This window comes from Urocitellus parryii, chromosome 3 (assembly GCF_045843805.1).
Source record: "Urocitellus parryii isolate mUroPar1 chromosome 3, mUroPar1.hap1, whole genome shotgun sequence".
NCBI classification, from domain to species: domain Eukaryota; kingdom Metazoa; phylum Chordata; class Mammalia; order Rodentia; family Sciuridae; genus Urocitellus; species Urocitellus parryii.
Window position 1 is genome coordinate 137,141,617 of NC_135533.1, and position 16,058 is coordinate 137,157,674.

A 16,058-nucleotide genomic window follows, 5' to 3' on the forward strand; every position below is an offset into this window, starting at 1 on the left:
AGTGGAAAAAACAAGGGGAAGGATGGTATATCCATTGTGTTATTTGTTTCCAAAAGGGGAAAATAATTTTAAAAAATGTTTGTAACTACATATTTTTGTTTGTTTGTTTGCATACACCATTTCCAGGAAGAAATATCGGAAACTTCATCCTGGTTGCCTCTAGAGAAAAAGAATGGTGGGAAGACAGGAGTTGGAGAAAGACTACTCAGTCTTTTTTTGTGCCTTTTGAATTTCATGCATGCATTACCTAGTTGAAAACTAATTTTTAAGCACAATTTTAGACATAGTGTATATCCGTGTTGTAACTTATTTTTCAGTTTTACCTAGATTATAGTTTTCTTCAGTTGGAAATTTTCTTCTCTTTTTTTTTCCCCGTGGGAATGTTATGACATCCAGCATTTCTGGTGGACCAGGCTGTTACATGCACCAGAAGGATGGATTTAGAACAGTGTGAAGAAATTGAAGCCCTTAGCATGGCTCGTTACAGCAGCCCTACAATTTTGAGGGTAAGAATTATTTTGAAGTGGAACTAACTTATTATGTTTTCTGTTCTTTGTACCCTTTTAAAATATGAAAAGTATGGAATAATATCCATACATGATTCACACTGAAGTTTAAATTTGTCTTCTCCAGTACTCTGGTATAGATGATTTTTTTTTTTGAGAGAGAGAGAGAGAGAGAGAGAATTTTTATTTATTTATTTTTTTAGTTTTCGGCAGACACAACATCTTTGTTTGTATGTGGTGCTGAGGATCGAACCTGGGCCGCATGCATGCCAGGCGAGTGCGCTACCACTTGAGCCACATCTCCAGCCCATAGATGATTATTGAAATAATCCTTTAAATAATTTTTTATTTATATATAGTTAGCTCATATTTTGATTTCATTCATTTTGATGATAACCAATGAAATCTTTTCTGTGACAGAAATACTCATATTAGCATCAAAAGCATTCTCTTTCTCATAAACAGACTGGAAAAAGAAGAGAGAATCTACTTTCTGGATGGCAGATGAAATAGGCAGGAGAGGACAGGAAGTGGGATTGTTGGAGCAGGGAAAAGCGGTCACAAGGCCAGGGCCCCCTTCTCTCTGGTGGTAGTGACTGAACTGGAACTGAATACGGGAGCCAGATGAGGGAAGTTTGTGAGAGGAGAGACATTCTTCAGGAACAAAAACCGAGACGATTTTTTTCCAAGGGCCCCCTCCTAATTTCCTTTTTTTGTGGGGAAAGCGGAGGGAGGGTGCGGTCCATAGCCCCAGGAATCATCTGGGCTGTAGACTCAAGTTAAGCTTACCCCTTCCTTTCCCTTTTTAAATTTAATTTTATATTTTTGATACTGGGGATTGAACCCAGAAGTACTTTGCCACTGAGCCACATCCCCAGTCCTTTTTATTTTTTGTTTTGAGACAGAGCCTCACTAAGTTGCTAAGGCTGGCCTTAAACTTGTGATCCTCCTGCCTCAGCCTCCTGAGATGCTGGGATCACAGGTGTATGCCAGTGAAAGGGTTAACCTTTCTTCTGCCCTCCTCTTTCTCTCCCTCTCTCTCTTAAGCCAGCCCTGCATGTCCCTGAGTTCTTCCAGTTAACTTCTCAGGGTTGTTGGCAGTAGTCTCTGAGTGGCCAGGTACTGTCTGTCTCAGCACAGGCCTCCCAAACATCCCTCTCCCCAAAGCTCTCAGTGGCCTAAAAGGTTGTCTGGTGATGAGGTTGGGAGTGAGGGTGACAGGAAATGGAGGAAGGTGGAGCCCTTCAGCAGGAGAGCTGCAGCCATGCTTGAGGGTAGGAGCTGACACCAGGGGCTGGGGCTTGCTTCAGGAAGACTGGGAGGCTGAGGAAATCTCCTGGGCGAGCCGTGTCTCCTTGCAGCGAGAACCTGTGCAGTGAGTAAGCAGGAGGGCAGGGCTGTGCCTGCCTTCCCCAGTGTTATGGCCACATGAAAAGGGCAGGAATGATACGGAGGCCTGGAGGCTCCCTGATGCAGTCATGAGCTGGCCTGTTATGTTTCAGCCAGAGATGATCACAGAAAGTGTGATCACTGTGGTGTAGATACAGACATGCAGATGGGACAGCTTGATTCAAGAAATTCTGTTGTCCTCTGTAAAAGTCTTTAATAGGATGAACATGGCCTTTAGTCAAGGACTGAAAAAGCTATGAAACTGCATCTCTTTGTTGTACTTAATGAAATTTTTATGTGTTCTTTTTATCTAGGCTCCTAATTCAGGAAAAAAGGTAAGAGTTGTTTATTTATTTAGTTGTAAATGGACACAGTATCTTTTATTTATTTATTTTATGTGGTGCTGAGGATCCAACCCAGGACCTCATGCATGTGAGGCAAGTGCTCTTCTACTCAGCTACAACCCGGCCCCTGTTTGTGTTTTTGCAGTGCTAGGGATGGAACCCAAGGCCTCATACCTGCTAGCAAGTGCTCGACCACTGAGCTCACCCAGCCTCTCACTTTTTCCCCTTTAGACAACAGAGTGGACTTGACTGACAGGGTGCTGTGGACTTCCGTCCTTTCAGGGTCTCCTGCTGTCGTCTTGGTCTCTCATCAGGGAAGCTGCGAGCTCAGGGTGCCAGCTCCCAGTGTAGAAGCTAGAATACCTGGCTCCCAGTGTAGCACACACCTGGGTCAGACATACCTGTGAACACAGTCCCCAAGGAGGCCTGAGATGGTGGCTTGTCAGCCTCCCAAAGCCTATGGAAGTGGCCAGTTCAAGAGTCACCTTGGTGGTTATTTTTTTTTGTCTGCCATGTACCTCTGCCTTCCTGGGTCAAGTGGACGATCAGGGCGGAGCCTGGCACTGTGTGTTGAGCAGCCTGTGTGTGCAAGGTGCGGGCGCAGCGTCTGCACATAGGTAGCACCTAGGATGCTGGTCCTGGCTGCAGTTGATTTGGTCAAGTCTTTGGACACAGACACATTTGAAAGGAAATAGCTCTGGACTTGGACTTTGGACTTCATACTATGTATGTGGGCCTGGAGGAGCTTGTTTTCCAGGTGCAGTCTCGGGCCTGCCAAATATGCAACATGAGTGAACCTGGAGCCCTGCGGCTTCCTGGGGGAGCATGGTGGGCGCCAGAAGCTCAAGCAACCCCCTTCCTCTTTGAATCTTCCAAAAAACCTAGTTTGAAAGTCATGTTGAGAGCTCGCCCATTGCTCTAGCCACTGGAAAGTGCTCTGATTCTGCCATTCCAAACAGTCTCTGCCTGAATCCTTAGTTCAGGGCAGTGCCCGTGTGTACGGGATGCTTGCTGGGTTGGGCTAAGTGATGACTGACTGGCTGGGAGGGCGGTTCAGTTGCAGGGAGAGCCATCATGAGGAAGGTGTGTTTCTGAGAAGCATGAGTGCGTTCTAGTGCGTTCTTAGTATGAACAAGTCTGAAGTCCTTGGGTGCCTCCGCTGTCACAGGAGGCAGGCCCTATTATTATCACTTTGTGGCAAACGGGTCACAGAATTAGCTTGCTGAGGCCACAGAGCTGGGAAGGGGGAGAGCTAGGATGGGATTCCAGGCTGCCTGGTCCCAGAGACCTTGCGCTTTGCCAGGGACACTGATTTTGCGTCACTAGCTCCACACACTCCCTAAGTGTCCTGCAGACAGATCAGGATTTCTGCCTCAGGTCTGAGTGACACCAAGACTTGTACTCTGAAGGGCAGTCATATAAACCAATAGTAAGGATTCATTTACATTAAAGGGAAAAAAAAAAAGCAGCATTCGGGATGTGTCAGTGGATCAGGAACATAGATATTGGAGCCAGTCTCCCCTTTAAGGGAAGCTGCTGTTATTCCCCAAATTCTTGCCACCATCTGCTGACGTAGCCAGGAAAGGCTGAAGTTTGGTCCTGAATTCTGTTAGTGTGTGCAGTTCTTTTTTTTTTTTTTTTTTTTTTTTTTTTAGTTGTAGATGGACACAATACCCTTTTTAAAAATCTTTTTTTTTTTTTTTTTTTGGTACCAGGGATTGAATTCAGGGGCGCTTAACCACTGAGCCACATCCCCAGCCCCTTTTGTATTTTAATTTAGAGACAGGGTCTCCTTAAGTTGCTTAGAACCTCTCTAAGTTGCTGAGGCTGGCTTTGAACTTGTGATCCTCCTGCCTCAGCCTCCTGAACAGCTGGGATTACAAGCCAAGCTTGTATCACCATGCCCAGCAATGCCTTTATTTTATTTATTTATTTATTTTAATATTTATTTTTTAGTTATAGGTGGACACAGTATCTTTATTTTATTTTTATCTGGGGCTGAGGATTGAACCCATGTGCTAGGCAAGCACTCTGCCACTGAGCCCCAGCCCTTGCTGTGGGGAATCTGGGGATAGCACATGACCAGTGGGACACTGAGATTAGGGACACTGAGCCCCAGCCCTTGCTGTGGGGAATCTGGGAATAGCATATGACCAGTGGGACACTGAGATTAGACCAGGCCTTCTGGTTTGTCCTTGGGATTGTTCCACTGAGGTTTTGATGGGTGAGTGTAGCTCCTGAGTTTTGAGCTGGGCCTTCACTTGTTGCCTGCTGGGTGCTCGCCCCAAATGGCCCACCATCAGAGGTTGGTGTGTGGCTGGCACGCGCTTCTTGGAGTCCAGTCTCTCCACTGAGCCAGGAGCCTGTATGTTCAGAGGAAGGAATCTAGGGTTGTCTTTTTGATGACTTAAACAAGAGCTAGTAAATCCTAACCCAGGGCACCCGACCTGGCTCTTCAACCCAGCAGTGCCCTTGTGAGGTGATTGGTTTTGTCTCTCTGCCACTCTTGTCACACAACAGCTTACTTTTTTGAGTAAACTATGGCATGTTTTTATATGAGAGGTTTTGCTCCAGGACAGTTGCAGGTTTTCTTGGTCATGGGAGCAGATACATAAGGAGAGCTTGTTTATCTAAAATGACAGCTTAAGTACTTACCAATTTAAAATTATGAACAGGTTGGCATATGATCGAGGGCAGAGTTCAGAGCAATTTGAACAACTGGATATATCAGGTTCTTTCCTAAATAGTGGTTTCCAAGAATTGAAATGTAAAGCATGTGTCAGATTTGCAAAGAGCCCCAGCTGTCTTTAGAGGACTGCTTGCTCTTTGTCACTCTGCTAGTGATGGCCACAGATGACAAGTGTTCTTTAATAGCATCAGAGTCACCAGGGCTTCTTGATGTTGTTTTAAAGGTTTTTTTGTCTGTTTTGCCTTATCCATGATCCCACCATCTACCAGAGATCACCACCGTGTGTGTGTGTAAAGCTGTATATCACTTGAGTCAAGAGTGTGTTCAGGGCAATTGTGAGGTTTATGGGTGTGTATCTGGGGGCTGTGTGTAGAAAGTGCACGTGTGTGGATTCATCAGGAGGAGCTGGGTTTGGGAGATGCAGGCCTTTGTGTGCACTTGTGTCTGTTGTTGTCATGTATTGTGTATGTGACATCATTCACATACCATAAAACTTACCTGTCTGTGTGTATGCTGGGATCGAACCCAGACCCAGTGCTTGCTCACCACATGCTCTACCTCTGAACTAAAACTCCAAACTTGCTATTTTTGAAGTACAGTTCAGTGTTTTTTTTTTTAATATTTTTTGGGGGGGGCTGGGGATGTGGCTCAAGCGGTAGCGCGCTCACCTCGCATGCGTGCGGCCCGGGTTCGATCCTCAGCACCACATACCAACAAAGATGTTGTGTCCGCCGAGAACTAGAAAATAAATATTAAAAATTCTCTCTCTCTCTCTCTCTCTCTCTCTCTCTCTCTCTCTCTCTCTCCTCTCTCACTCTCCCTTTTAAAAAAAAATATATATATTTTTTTGGTTGTAGATGGAGACAGTATCTTTATTTATTTTTATGTGGTGCTGAGGATCAAACCCAGTGCCTCACACATGCTAGGTAAGTGCTCTGCCACTGAGCCCCAGCCCAGCTCAGTGGTTTTTAGGATATTCACAAGGTCATGCCACCATTACCATTTTCCAATTCTAGAATATTTTCATCACCCTAGAAGAAACCCCCGTGGTCATTAGCAGTCACTTCCCTTCTTTCCCAATTCTCTCCCCTGGCCCTGGCAACTACCATTCTACTTTTTTGTCTTTATGGATTTGCCTGTTTGGACATTTCATATAAATGGAATCATATAATATGGGTAGCCTTTGCTGTCTGGCTTCTTAGCATGTTTTTGAGATTTATCTGTATTGTAGCGTGTATTCATCATCATTATAGTATATGCCATTTTTACGGATGAATAATATCTCCTCAGAAAGACCACATTTTATTTATCTATTCCTTAGATAGTTCATTTGGGTTGTTTTCAGTTTTTAGCTGTCATAAACAGGCAGCTGTGAACATTCATTTAGGAGTTTTTGTGTGAACGTGTTTTCAGAGGTAATAGTTTTTCAAGTTTGGATCCTAGCCTCCTCTAGTGTTTTCCTTATGAATGTGTACATGCATGTCTGTACGTGGGAATATCTGTATTTTTGCAAGTGAGGAATTATCCTGTGCGTATCATTCAGTAGCAAGCCTTCCAACTTGGCAGTCTAGATCTTCAGAGGTTCATTTCAATTTTGTTGTTGTTATTTTAACCCTTGGTTATGGAGTATAGTGTCTCTAATAATCCAGTTCTTTGCTTTGTAGGTCTTTATCACTATCCAATCCATTGTCATCCAGTCTCTAAATAAAACACTGACCCGACTGGAACACACTGACGTGCTGTGGCCGACTCTCGTGGGCTCTGGGCAGGAGAGGATCTGCATTCACGTTGTTCTCGAGGTAGGCGCCCAGTGTGGCCTGGCAAGCTCTTTTTGTGTGTGGCAGGCTCCAGCCAAGTTCCTTGGGTAGAGGGCATCTGAACTCCTCCAGAGTGGGCGCCGCTCACTCTGTGTTGGTATTTTTCTTGGCTTGGCCTCCTGCTTGCTTTTATGCTGGTATCAGAGGGTGTTTGTCACACAAACCCAGCGACTTGCAAGAATCATCAAAGTTTCACTGCTGCTGCTGTTGCCTTGGTGTGGCGTTTCCTCGGCAGAGGTGATCTGGTTCCATCTACTTGGACCAGCTGACTTGGAACCTTTTACAGAAGTCAGGCAGAGTCTCAGGTGACTCCATCCATGGGGCTGATACCAAGGGAACACCTCCCTTGGACAACAGAAAAGTTGCAAGAGATGGGAAAGGATTTTCTCCCTATGGATATGCGAGTTATTGATATAGTTAGTGAGATGCAGTGGAGACAGGTGTATTTGGAGTATCCTTCTGTTTTAGGTAAAGTACAGCCTCACATACACAGAGAAAGGTGAGATAATGAAAGCCGCTGTCTCATTCCTTCTGGGGACAGTGAGCAGTGCAGTGATTCCCCTGCAGCAGAAGTTTGAGATTCACTTTACTCAGGTAAGTTTGACCAATTTTGTTCAAGTATTTAAGTACCAACTTAAGAAATCCTAACTGCTTAGACAAAATCAATTTATAAGTCTTTTTTTGTTGCATCTGACCGTTTGCATTGAAGGACTGTGTGAGGCCTGTGAGGTTTGTAATGAAGCCAAGCAGGGTCCTTGCAGTAAGGAATACCTCAGCTTGTTCTTTTGCAGCCTAGTGCACTCCTACACCCGGCAGATATATTTATAGTTCTGAGTAGGGGGAGAAATTCTTTAATTGGTTGGCAATTATGAAAGGCATTTCATTTTCCCCCTGTTGTTTCCTTATTAAAATGAGGATCATCTGGGGGCATTTCTTCATTGTCTTTCAGCAAGATACAAAGCCGGTTCCTCTCAGTGGAAACCCTGGTTATGTTGTGGGGCTCCCGGTAGCTGCTGGGTTTCAGCCTCAGAAGGGATATCCTTTTTGCTCCTGTGGGGGTTGATGTCCCTGTCCACATGCCTGGGCCATGCTCTTCTTTACTACTGAGGTCCTGTGGTAGGAGAGACCTGGCAGGGCCAGAGGTTCCTCAGGACAGCCCTGTGTGCGTGCATGTGTGTCTGTCAGTCTGTCAGTCTGTCTGTCGGTCAGTAGGTAGGTCGGTCAGTCTGTCTGACTCTCTGTCTCTCTTTCTGGATGTACAGCCAGAGGGGCTGAGTGGAGACAGCAGGGCTTGGAGAAGTGCTGGTGTTTTGAAACTGAAATCTTCAGATGGAAAAGTTGATGTTTGGATGCATTTAATTTTACATTTAAACAGAGGCTCCTAAACAAGCTTAATGATTTTGAAAATTTGGAGTTAATTTTGAAGGGCAGTTTCTGAGGATTTATTTTTCCTGAGGAACACAGTTATAACTATTTCACCCCTTCCTGGGAAATAACTGTCAACATCCCCGCAGCCTAGAGAAGGGGGTTTGGGAAACTCTCACGTCCCTTGTCACAGGGACACCATCTTCCGACTGACGGGAAACCAGGATGCTCTAGCACCAGGCGACTGTCCCTTAACTGTCTGTGAATGTCCAGGATCATTCAGACAACAAATAGATATGGACAACTCACGATCCTCCGCAGCTCGGCTGAGCAGGACTGCTTAGCTGTCGAGGGGACCCGGACCCCAGTGTTGTTTGGCTACAACATGCAGTCTGGCTGCAAGCTACGGTGAGAGAGTGACCTGTTTCTCTTTGAACTTGTTTGTGTTGATCAGAAAACAGAACATTCCCACTCTTCCCCATTTTAAGCACACCTCTGCCTCAGCAGATGAGCGCATATGAAAGCCATCATAGTTTATTATCATTATTAATGAATAGTAGCAAAATGATCACAACCATTTTTCTTACCAAATATGGCAGACTAAAAATTGCAAAGTTTTGTGTGTTTCATGTTCAAGGTCAGATGCACCTGAGTTCAGAGCAAAAATGTTCTCTCGTTAGTCCTTCCCATGTTTCTGAATTTTAGTGTGTACAGCACAAGAAAAACAGTGAAAGGAAGGCTGAATGTGATCTCTTTTTAATTTATCTTTTTATTATCAAATATATGTACATCATATGAAATGTCAATCAGCTCTGTACAACTTGTTATAAAACCAGCGGTTCTTTTTTTTAATGTATATTTTTTAGTTGTCAATAGACCTTTATTTTGTTTATTTCTATGTGGTGCTGAGAATCGAACCCAGTGCCTCACACGTGCTAGGCAAGCACTTGGCCACTGAGCCGCAACCCCAGCCCCAAACCAGCAGTTCCTACCCTCATTTGCTCCATCCCAGATGCAATCCTGTTCAACCCTTCTAGCTGGGTTTTTGGGAATCCACCTCCAGATCTTTAAATAATCTGCACATAATGTATTTATTGATTTTGGGGGGGGGCGCTTTCTAAATTTTTTTATTGCATCCTCCCTCTGGAAGAAGGAGGCTTGGCTCTTTTCCCTTCGCCCCCTGCCCCACCACCCACACACCTGCCGAATCTCCTCAGGGTCATTTTGTCATTATTCTGGATAGGCTCCCATTCACCATTTACATTGTTCTGATCCCCTTAGACTAGATTTCTCAAAGGGGGTCCATGGAATACTATTCTGTAAGATGTCCGAAGGCATAGGTCTATGATTTAGTAAGTTTGGGAAATACCATAATATAGTTAAAACTGTGATTCTTTCCTATAGGACTTCTCAGAGGCTTTCATATGCCAGTGTGCTTCAGAAGGGACAGGGGAACATAGGGAGGCAATGTGTCCTCAACTTTTGGCCATAGCACCCTTCCCATACAGAGAATTGTAACACAATTTGAGAAACGTGGTTTTGGAGTGTCTCCATGGCCAGGATTCTGCAAAGTTAGGGACACTTTGGCTTCTGTCCAATTATCTCCCTCTGGGAAGTGAGAAAATAAACTGTAGAGGGATGTGTATCATTGAAGCTTTTGGGGCTGGGGATATAGCTCAGTTGGTAGAGCGCTTGCCTTGCATGCACAAGGCCCTGGGTTCAATCCCCAGTACCACACACACACACACACACAAAAAAAAAAAAAAAAAAAAAAAAGAAGAAGAAAGAAAGAAAAAAGCAAGAGGAACTCCTGAATCAGAAAACAAAAGTGATAAAGAAAAAAAAAAAGTGAAGCTTTTAAAAATTGGTGGATGACTGTTGCCTCTTTTTCCTTCCCTTCCCAAAGACTGACCAGCGCCCTCCCATGTCGGTTAGTGGCACGGAAGGTCAAGGACCTGCTGAAGGGCCAGGGCTTCCCAGATTATGTGGCCCCATTTGGAAATTCCCAGGCCCAGGATGCGCTGGACTGGGTGCCCGTCCACTTCGCCACCCTGTCGTCCAACGTGAAGGTAAAGGGGAGGAGTTGAAGTCTGTCTGCTTGCAGTCCCTTTTTTAAAAAAACTGAAACCTTGACAGTCACCATCTTATTACTCCAGGTGGAGCATCTCTGATCCCAAACTCAGAAATTCTAAGTGCTCCAAAATCTGAAACATTTTGAATACCAATGTTACTATGCAAGTGGCAAATTCCACACCTGGCCTCATGTGATGGTCACAGTCAGAAGCCTACACACTAATTGCCAGACATGGTGACACATGCCTGTGATCCCGGTGACTAGGGAGGTGGAGACAGGAGGAGAACAAGTTCTAGGCTAGTCTCAGCAGTTTATGGAGTCCCTGTCTTAAAGTAAAAGGCAATTTAAAGGAGGTGTAGGCCAGGGGTAGAGTTCAACCCAGCAAAGTACTGATAGGGAGGTAGGGAGGGGGGGAAGTCAGCTCCAGTCTATCTATGTGTATATGAAACAAATTCACATTTGGGCTTGGGCCTTGTCACCAAGAAATCTCACTCGGGCACATGCAGATATACCAAAATCTGAAAAACAAAAAACAAAAAAAACCACTTCGGGTCCCAAGCATTTTAGATAAGGGACGATTGACCTGTACCATTATTGTGGGTACTGCACGTGCCCTCCCCAGAATGGGGACCGTCTCAGCCTTCCTCCGTCCTCAAAGCTGTCCCATCCATGTTCCCTGGTTTATAGAGGCAGCCCACAGGAGTGCTTTCAATTCCAAAGTTCCCCAAGGAGTTTAATGGAAGTTGACATCCTACAAATAGGTTCCTGGTCACATGTGACTCTTCCACCCACTGTTTTCTTTTGTCTTAGCAAAGTGTGGGCCGTGCATCATGGAGGCGTGCTCCCCATCTTCTGCCCTAATTGCCCAGCTATTTCTTGTCACGATTTCTTCAGGCCTCTCATTATCCGCTTTGCATATTTATAGCATGGGCATAATGGGGTGAGGAGGCTCACAGCTCTGACCCCACCCTCCCTCAGCAGAGACCCAGGATCACTTGTGCCTGCTGCTCAGCTGCTCAGCTGCTCAGCCTTGGCTAGCTCAGCTGCCTAGTGAACCCTGCAAATCGCTCCTGGCTTCTTGGTGCTGGGTCTAGACACCCAGTTATTACTGCCCCTCCAGCGGGAAGACCCTGGCTGGGAGCAGAGGCAGCCATGCATGGGGAAGCAGCCCTGCCTGGGGCTGTGTGGGTCCTGAGCCTTCAGCTGGGCTGGGGCACATTTGTACCAACTAAGCAGGAAAACAAGTGGAAGGAGCTGGGGTCCCTGCCAAGCTTGGTTCACACCAGTGGCGGCTGCTGCAGCATCTCCTCAGAGCAGAATGTCAGTGAGGACGGCAGGGTTTCTAAAAGACAATTCCAAGCTAAGGAATTCCATTCAGGACTTACAGCAGGTACCAAATTCAGCAGGCTTGTAGCTCTCCACGCCCTGAGAGATGCAGTTAGAAATATGTTTTTATCATGGAAAAATCTCCAACACACAGGAAAATGGCACAACAGTGGGATCCCCATCTACCCCTCAGGCAGCTTCCATAGTTATCAGATTTGCCAACTGAAAAGACTTTAAAGGCAGGAGAAAGGTCTGGCAGGCCCACTTGCCCCTTTTTCTCTTGGGGCTGACCAAGCAAAGGTCCTGGGGCAGAGGCAGCCAGGGCATCTGGACTGTGGCCCCCATGCTCTCAGTGCAGAAGATGTGTTGCTAATATCTTTGACAACACACACTGCCTGGGTACCCAATGTCACATCTTAATTGCTAATGATAGAGTTAAGTAAATAAGAATAAGTCTCACATTTCCTTAGCTCTCCCAGCCCTTTTTATTTTGAGACAGGCCTTCGCTAAGTTGTCCAGGCTGGCCTTGAACTCTTGATCCGCCTGCCATAGTCTCCCAAGTAGCCTCTAGGTGCATTTAACATGCTGTGCAATGGAGCTTCATGGTCTCCCCCTTCCTCCTCTCCTCTGACTAGTTTCTCTCCCACATTCTGAGGTAGATATAGATGCCCTTAAGTCCCTGAATGTCCCACTACTGAGGAGCAAGATGGCCACAACTCCCAGCACTGCCGGCCTCTCCAGAACCAGCAGGGATGCAGAGGTGATGCGAGGTGTTACGCTATTTTTGGAGCATGGAGTACTTTAATAATATGTGTTCAAAGCTGTTTTTATCTGAAGTTCTAGAGTCTATTCATTCTCTTGTTCAGAACATTTTGTAATATGTGGGACATTTTGTAATTAAAACTCTGAACTGCAGATTAAGTTTGACTTGGAGTTGTGTAATATTCAGATTGATTAATGGAGCTATGTTTTGCAGGATTCCTGCCAGCTTCCAGTGGCTTTGGTTATAGAGGTGAAGTGGACTAAGTACGGGTCCCTCCTGAACCCACAGGCCAGAATAGTCAACGTAACTGCAAATCTCATCTCCTCCTCCTTTCCTGAGGTAGGCCTGATGGAGTTTAAAGGTGCAGGTTGGGTCTGGGGTGTAGCTCAGTGGTAGAGCCCTTGCCTAGCCTGCGGGAGGCCCTGGCTGTGATGCCCAGCCCTGCAAAGCAGGACACAACAGAAGAGAGTTTAAGACAAATCCAGACAAAACTCAAGTATGACAGGTAACATTTATTAGTTGGTAAAAAGAGATTAGCTTTTAAACAATCTGGATTGTTAAAACAATTTTGCTGTGGTTATTTACTTAGAGGGAGAAACCCACTGACAAAGGTTTTATTTACATTAACAGTCTTGTTTAGATTTAATCTTTTTTTATATATAATTATTTTTAAGGTGGACATAATATCTTTATTTTTCTGTGGTGCTGAGGATCGAACCCAGTGCCTCATGCATGCCAGGCGAGTGTGCTACCACTTGAGCCACAACCCCAGCCCCTAGATTTAATCTTTAAAACCCTCATGAAAATGGATTGTTGATCGTGGTGTGTCAGGTGAGGACAGCCGGGGTAAACGCTGCCTGTCAGCCGAGGCAGTGGCCGAGGGACCCCAGTGAACTGTCATCTTCATGAACTGACAGGAGTCATGGCGTGAGGAAGAGGAGGAAAGAGGTCTCGTTTTGTCCTGGCCACACACTGGAGGGGGGTCTTGCTTCTGTCTCTTTATTACAGACCAGCGCCGGAAATGAAAGGACGGTTCTCATTTCCACTGCGGTTACTTTTGCGGCTGTGTCTGCACCTGCAGAGCCGGGCTTCAGAGCGCGGCCTGCCATCAACGCCAGGCTGCCCTTTAACTTCTTCTTCCCATTTGCTTGACGTAAGTGGTCCCTGGAGGAAACCGAGCCCCACCTCGGTCTGAGGTCTTCTCCTCTGGAACAAGTGCACGTGGGGCCGCAAGTCCCTCAGAGGCGTCCTACTTCCTCACGCTTCCCACGCCTTGGTGTTGCCCCCGCACCAACTCGCTGCCCCGGGCCAGCCTCCAGCTTTCTTGTCCCCTTCTGGAAGTTTCATTCTGCTTGGTTTGGATTTAGAGTTGGTCATAGATGGAAGTGGTCTTGGGGGCCGGGGCTGTGGAAAAAACAGCCCTTGCAGCAGCCCACTCGGGGATCTCTCCAGTTCATCCAGCCCTGCTTTAATGAGAGTTATTTTTAAAATGTTCATTGTTTCTAGCTTAGGTTTTCTTTCAAGTCCTATTGAGCTAAGTACAAAAATAGCAAAATACTGTATAAAATCATGCAAGTCGGGTGCAGAGCCTCACGAGGGACTCTTAAGAGATCATGTGAATTACAGGGCAGCCTTGGGTCTAATTGCCACCCTGCACCAGGCCCTGCTGGAGCTGGCTCTCCAGCTGGTGGGCTGCGTGGGAGGCCCCGGGGCGGGCAGGGCAGGGAGGCGGCTCAGGGGAGAGGTTATTCTATACGTTAATTGTAGGTCATTGAGAACGGTGCTGTCAGGTGGCAGAACGCTGGATACTGCAGAGGAGGGTCCTGGGTACCTGGAATGACATCCCCATGGTGACAGCAGAAGACTTTAGAACGGCGTGGGAATAAAAGGGGCCTTTCTCAGACGGGCTGGAGGCTAAGGCGGCTGCTTTTCTTTTTCTTTCAGAGTGAAAGGATGTGCCAGTCCCAGTATAATCACGTGAAATTTGAAAACTGTACATGAGATGGGAATAAATTTTATATACAATTAGTCATCATCCAGCGTGTCATATTTAAGCCAAGAGTGCAGTGTCCTACATGAGGAAACAGTCTGATCCGGCTGCTGTGCGTGGCAGGGTGGCAACTCTTGGATCATACCGAGGAAGAACGGCCTCCGGTGGTTGCGTCCAACACAGCCCTGGTGGGACCCATGGGCGAGGCACTGACCCAAGCCCCCTCACCACGTGACCCGGCAAGGTGGTCACTCTTGGGCACGGCCAGCCCAGGGAGGCAGGGTCCTCTCTGGGGCCGGGCTGGGGGAGTCTAATTCACCTCGCCGAGAAGCCCGTGCTGCCTCAGGAGCTTGTTGAGTCTTTCAATTTCTTGTTCCTGTTGCAAAAGCAGACAGAGGGACTTTCTGAGCCTCTGTAGGGATGTGACAAAGAGCCAGTGAGCCCCAGGCCCAGGGACACAGATACGAATGGGAGCTACACTCCTTGTGGAATTCAGGCTACTGAGGCGACTGCCAGAGTCAGGGGGGTCCCCAAGCTGCAGCAGTGACAGCAGCAGGCGGGTGGCTCAGGGCAGGGGTGGCCGAGCCGAATCTGAAAGGATGGGAACACGCGAGGGAAGGGTGCCCCCGGCCCAGGCTCCCCAGGAGCAGAAGCACCATGCCGAGGTGGGAACTGCAAGTGGATGTTGTCCCCAGGTCTTACCTTCTCAGAGCAGCTAAATTCAAGGTGTTGGATTTTGGCGACCAGCTGAATATTCATCTGTTTTAACCTTAAGAGCTGCCGTTCTGAACGTGTCTTGACGGAGATGATTATCCCTGAAAATGGGGAGTCACGGGATTCTAGTTTAACCACTGGGGGGTGGGGAAGTGATTTCTACGTGTATAGAGTTGGGAAGAATGACAGTGGCAGTCATCACAGAGTGGTCTCCGAACTAGGAGGGCCGGGTGTTCCCTTGGGAGCCTCCAGGTGTGTGGTGTCTCCTCGGCTCATGTGGCTGAGAGCTCTTTTAAAATAGCCATAACCATGAAGCTCCTTGAACCTGTCCAGGACAGTGGCCCTGGTCCATGGCAGTGGGTGCCGACATGCCATAGGAGCCCCAGGCTGGCCACACTAATGGTCAACCCTCAGCAGAAGCAGTGATGACCAAGCCTCCACTCTTCCCCTGGACAGAATCCAGGCTCTGTCCTTCCCGGGATTTGCTCTCAACGCTAAATCTACACTTGCTGGTGACCAGTCGCTCCCACCCCGCCCACATCTGCTGCAGCCAGTTTCCCTGCAGGTCCTGCTGGAGCTCAGGGGGCTGTGGCCATACAGGACTCACCAGGCCACCAAGGGAAGCGGCTCCACGCAGAGGGCCTGTGCCTCCCTTAGCGCCCTGAACCATGGCCCATCCGTTCAGGGATTTCCAAACCCTGGCTGGACACCTGGAGGGCTTCCGAGGTAGACCTACGCCCAAGCTTATCAGGCCTTCTGCTGCAGACTGTTTTAAAAAGGTCTGAAGGTGACCACTATGGCAGGTACACAGGCAGGCCATTAAGCAACCGGCCAGCTGTGGTCACTCTCCAAGTAAAATCCCTTGGCCTAGAGCACCTGTGCACGGGGTGTGCGGGGAGAGGGCTCTTCTCGAGACAGGCACAGAGCGGCTCCTTGAGCTCCCAGAGCCCGTCTCTGGGTCTCTGGTGGGTCATCAACACCACTCAGAGGCTACCACATGCTGTGTCCTCCTCAGAGCTCAATTCCTGCATCCCTGCTGGATGGTGCCTCCTGGGTGGCCTGGCTGGGGTAGGCTCCTCTT

At 47.3% G+C, this 16,058-nt stretch overlaps 2 protein-coding genes and 1 non-coding gene across 4 annotated transcripts in view; 2 read left to right on the forward strand and 1 right to left on the reverse strand.

Annotated features, from left to right (window-relative positions):
- Positions 1-14,282, forward strand: part of Tctn1 (tectonic family member 1) — a 28,445-nt gene extending 14,163 nt beyond the window's left edge. For both annotated transcript variants that reach the window (XM_026386159.2, XM_026386160.2), the window contains 10 exons: positions 397-506; positions 2,210-2,230; positions 6,593-6,727; positions 7,214-7,339; positions 7,695-7,780; positions 8,378-8,518; positions 10,017-10,179; positions 12,487-12,612; positions 13,282-13,426; positions 14,218-14,282. In XM_026386159.2, the coding sequence (XP_026241944.2) occupies positions 397-506; positions 2,210-2,230; positions 6,593-6,727; positions 7,214-7,339; positions 7,695-7,780; positions 8,378-8,518; positions 10,017-10,179; positions 12,487-12,612; positions 13,282-13,425 (1,052 nt within the window). In that variant the 3' untranslated portion in view covers position 13,426; positions 14,218-14,282. The remainder of the gene's footprint in view (positions 1-396; positions 507-2,209; positions 2,231-6,592; positions 6,728-7,213; positions 7,340-7,694; positions 7,781-8,377; positions 8,519-10,016; positions 10,180-12,486; positions 12,613-13,281; positions 13,427-14,217) is intronic.
- Trnaa-ugc (transfer RNA alanine (anticodon UGC)) lies at positions 9,776-9,849 on the forward strand. Its single transcript has one exon. It is a non-coding gene; the product is annotated as a tRNA-Ala (tRNA).
- A 259-nt stretch (positions 14,283-14,541) lies between the features above and the next one.
- Hvcn1 (hydrogen voltage gated channel 1) overlaps positions 14,542-16,058 on the reverse strand; it is a 28,295-nt gene continuing 26,778 nt past the window's right edge. Inside the window, exons 7-8 of the mRNA XM_026386161.2 lie at positions 14,966-15,078; positions 14,542-14,639 (exon numbers count right to left, since the gene is read on the reverse strand). Of these exons, the coding sequence (XP_026241946.1) occupies positions 14,574-14,639; positions 14,966-15,078 (179 nt within the window). The 3' untranslated portion in view covers positions 14,542-14,573. The remainder of the gene's footprint in view (positions 14,640-14,965; positions 15,079-16,058) is intronic.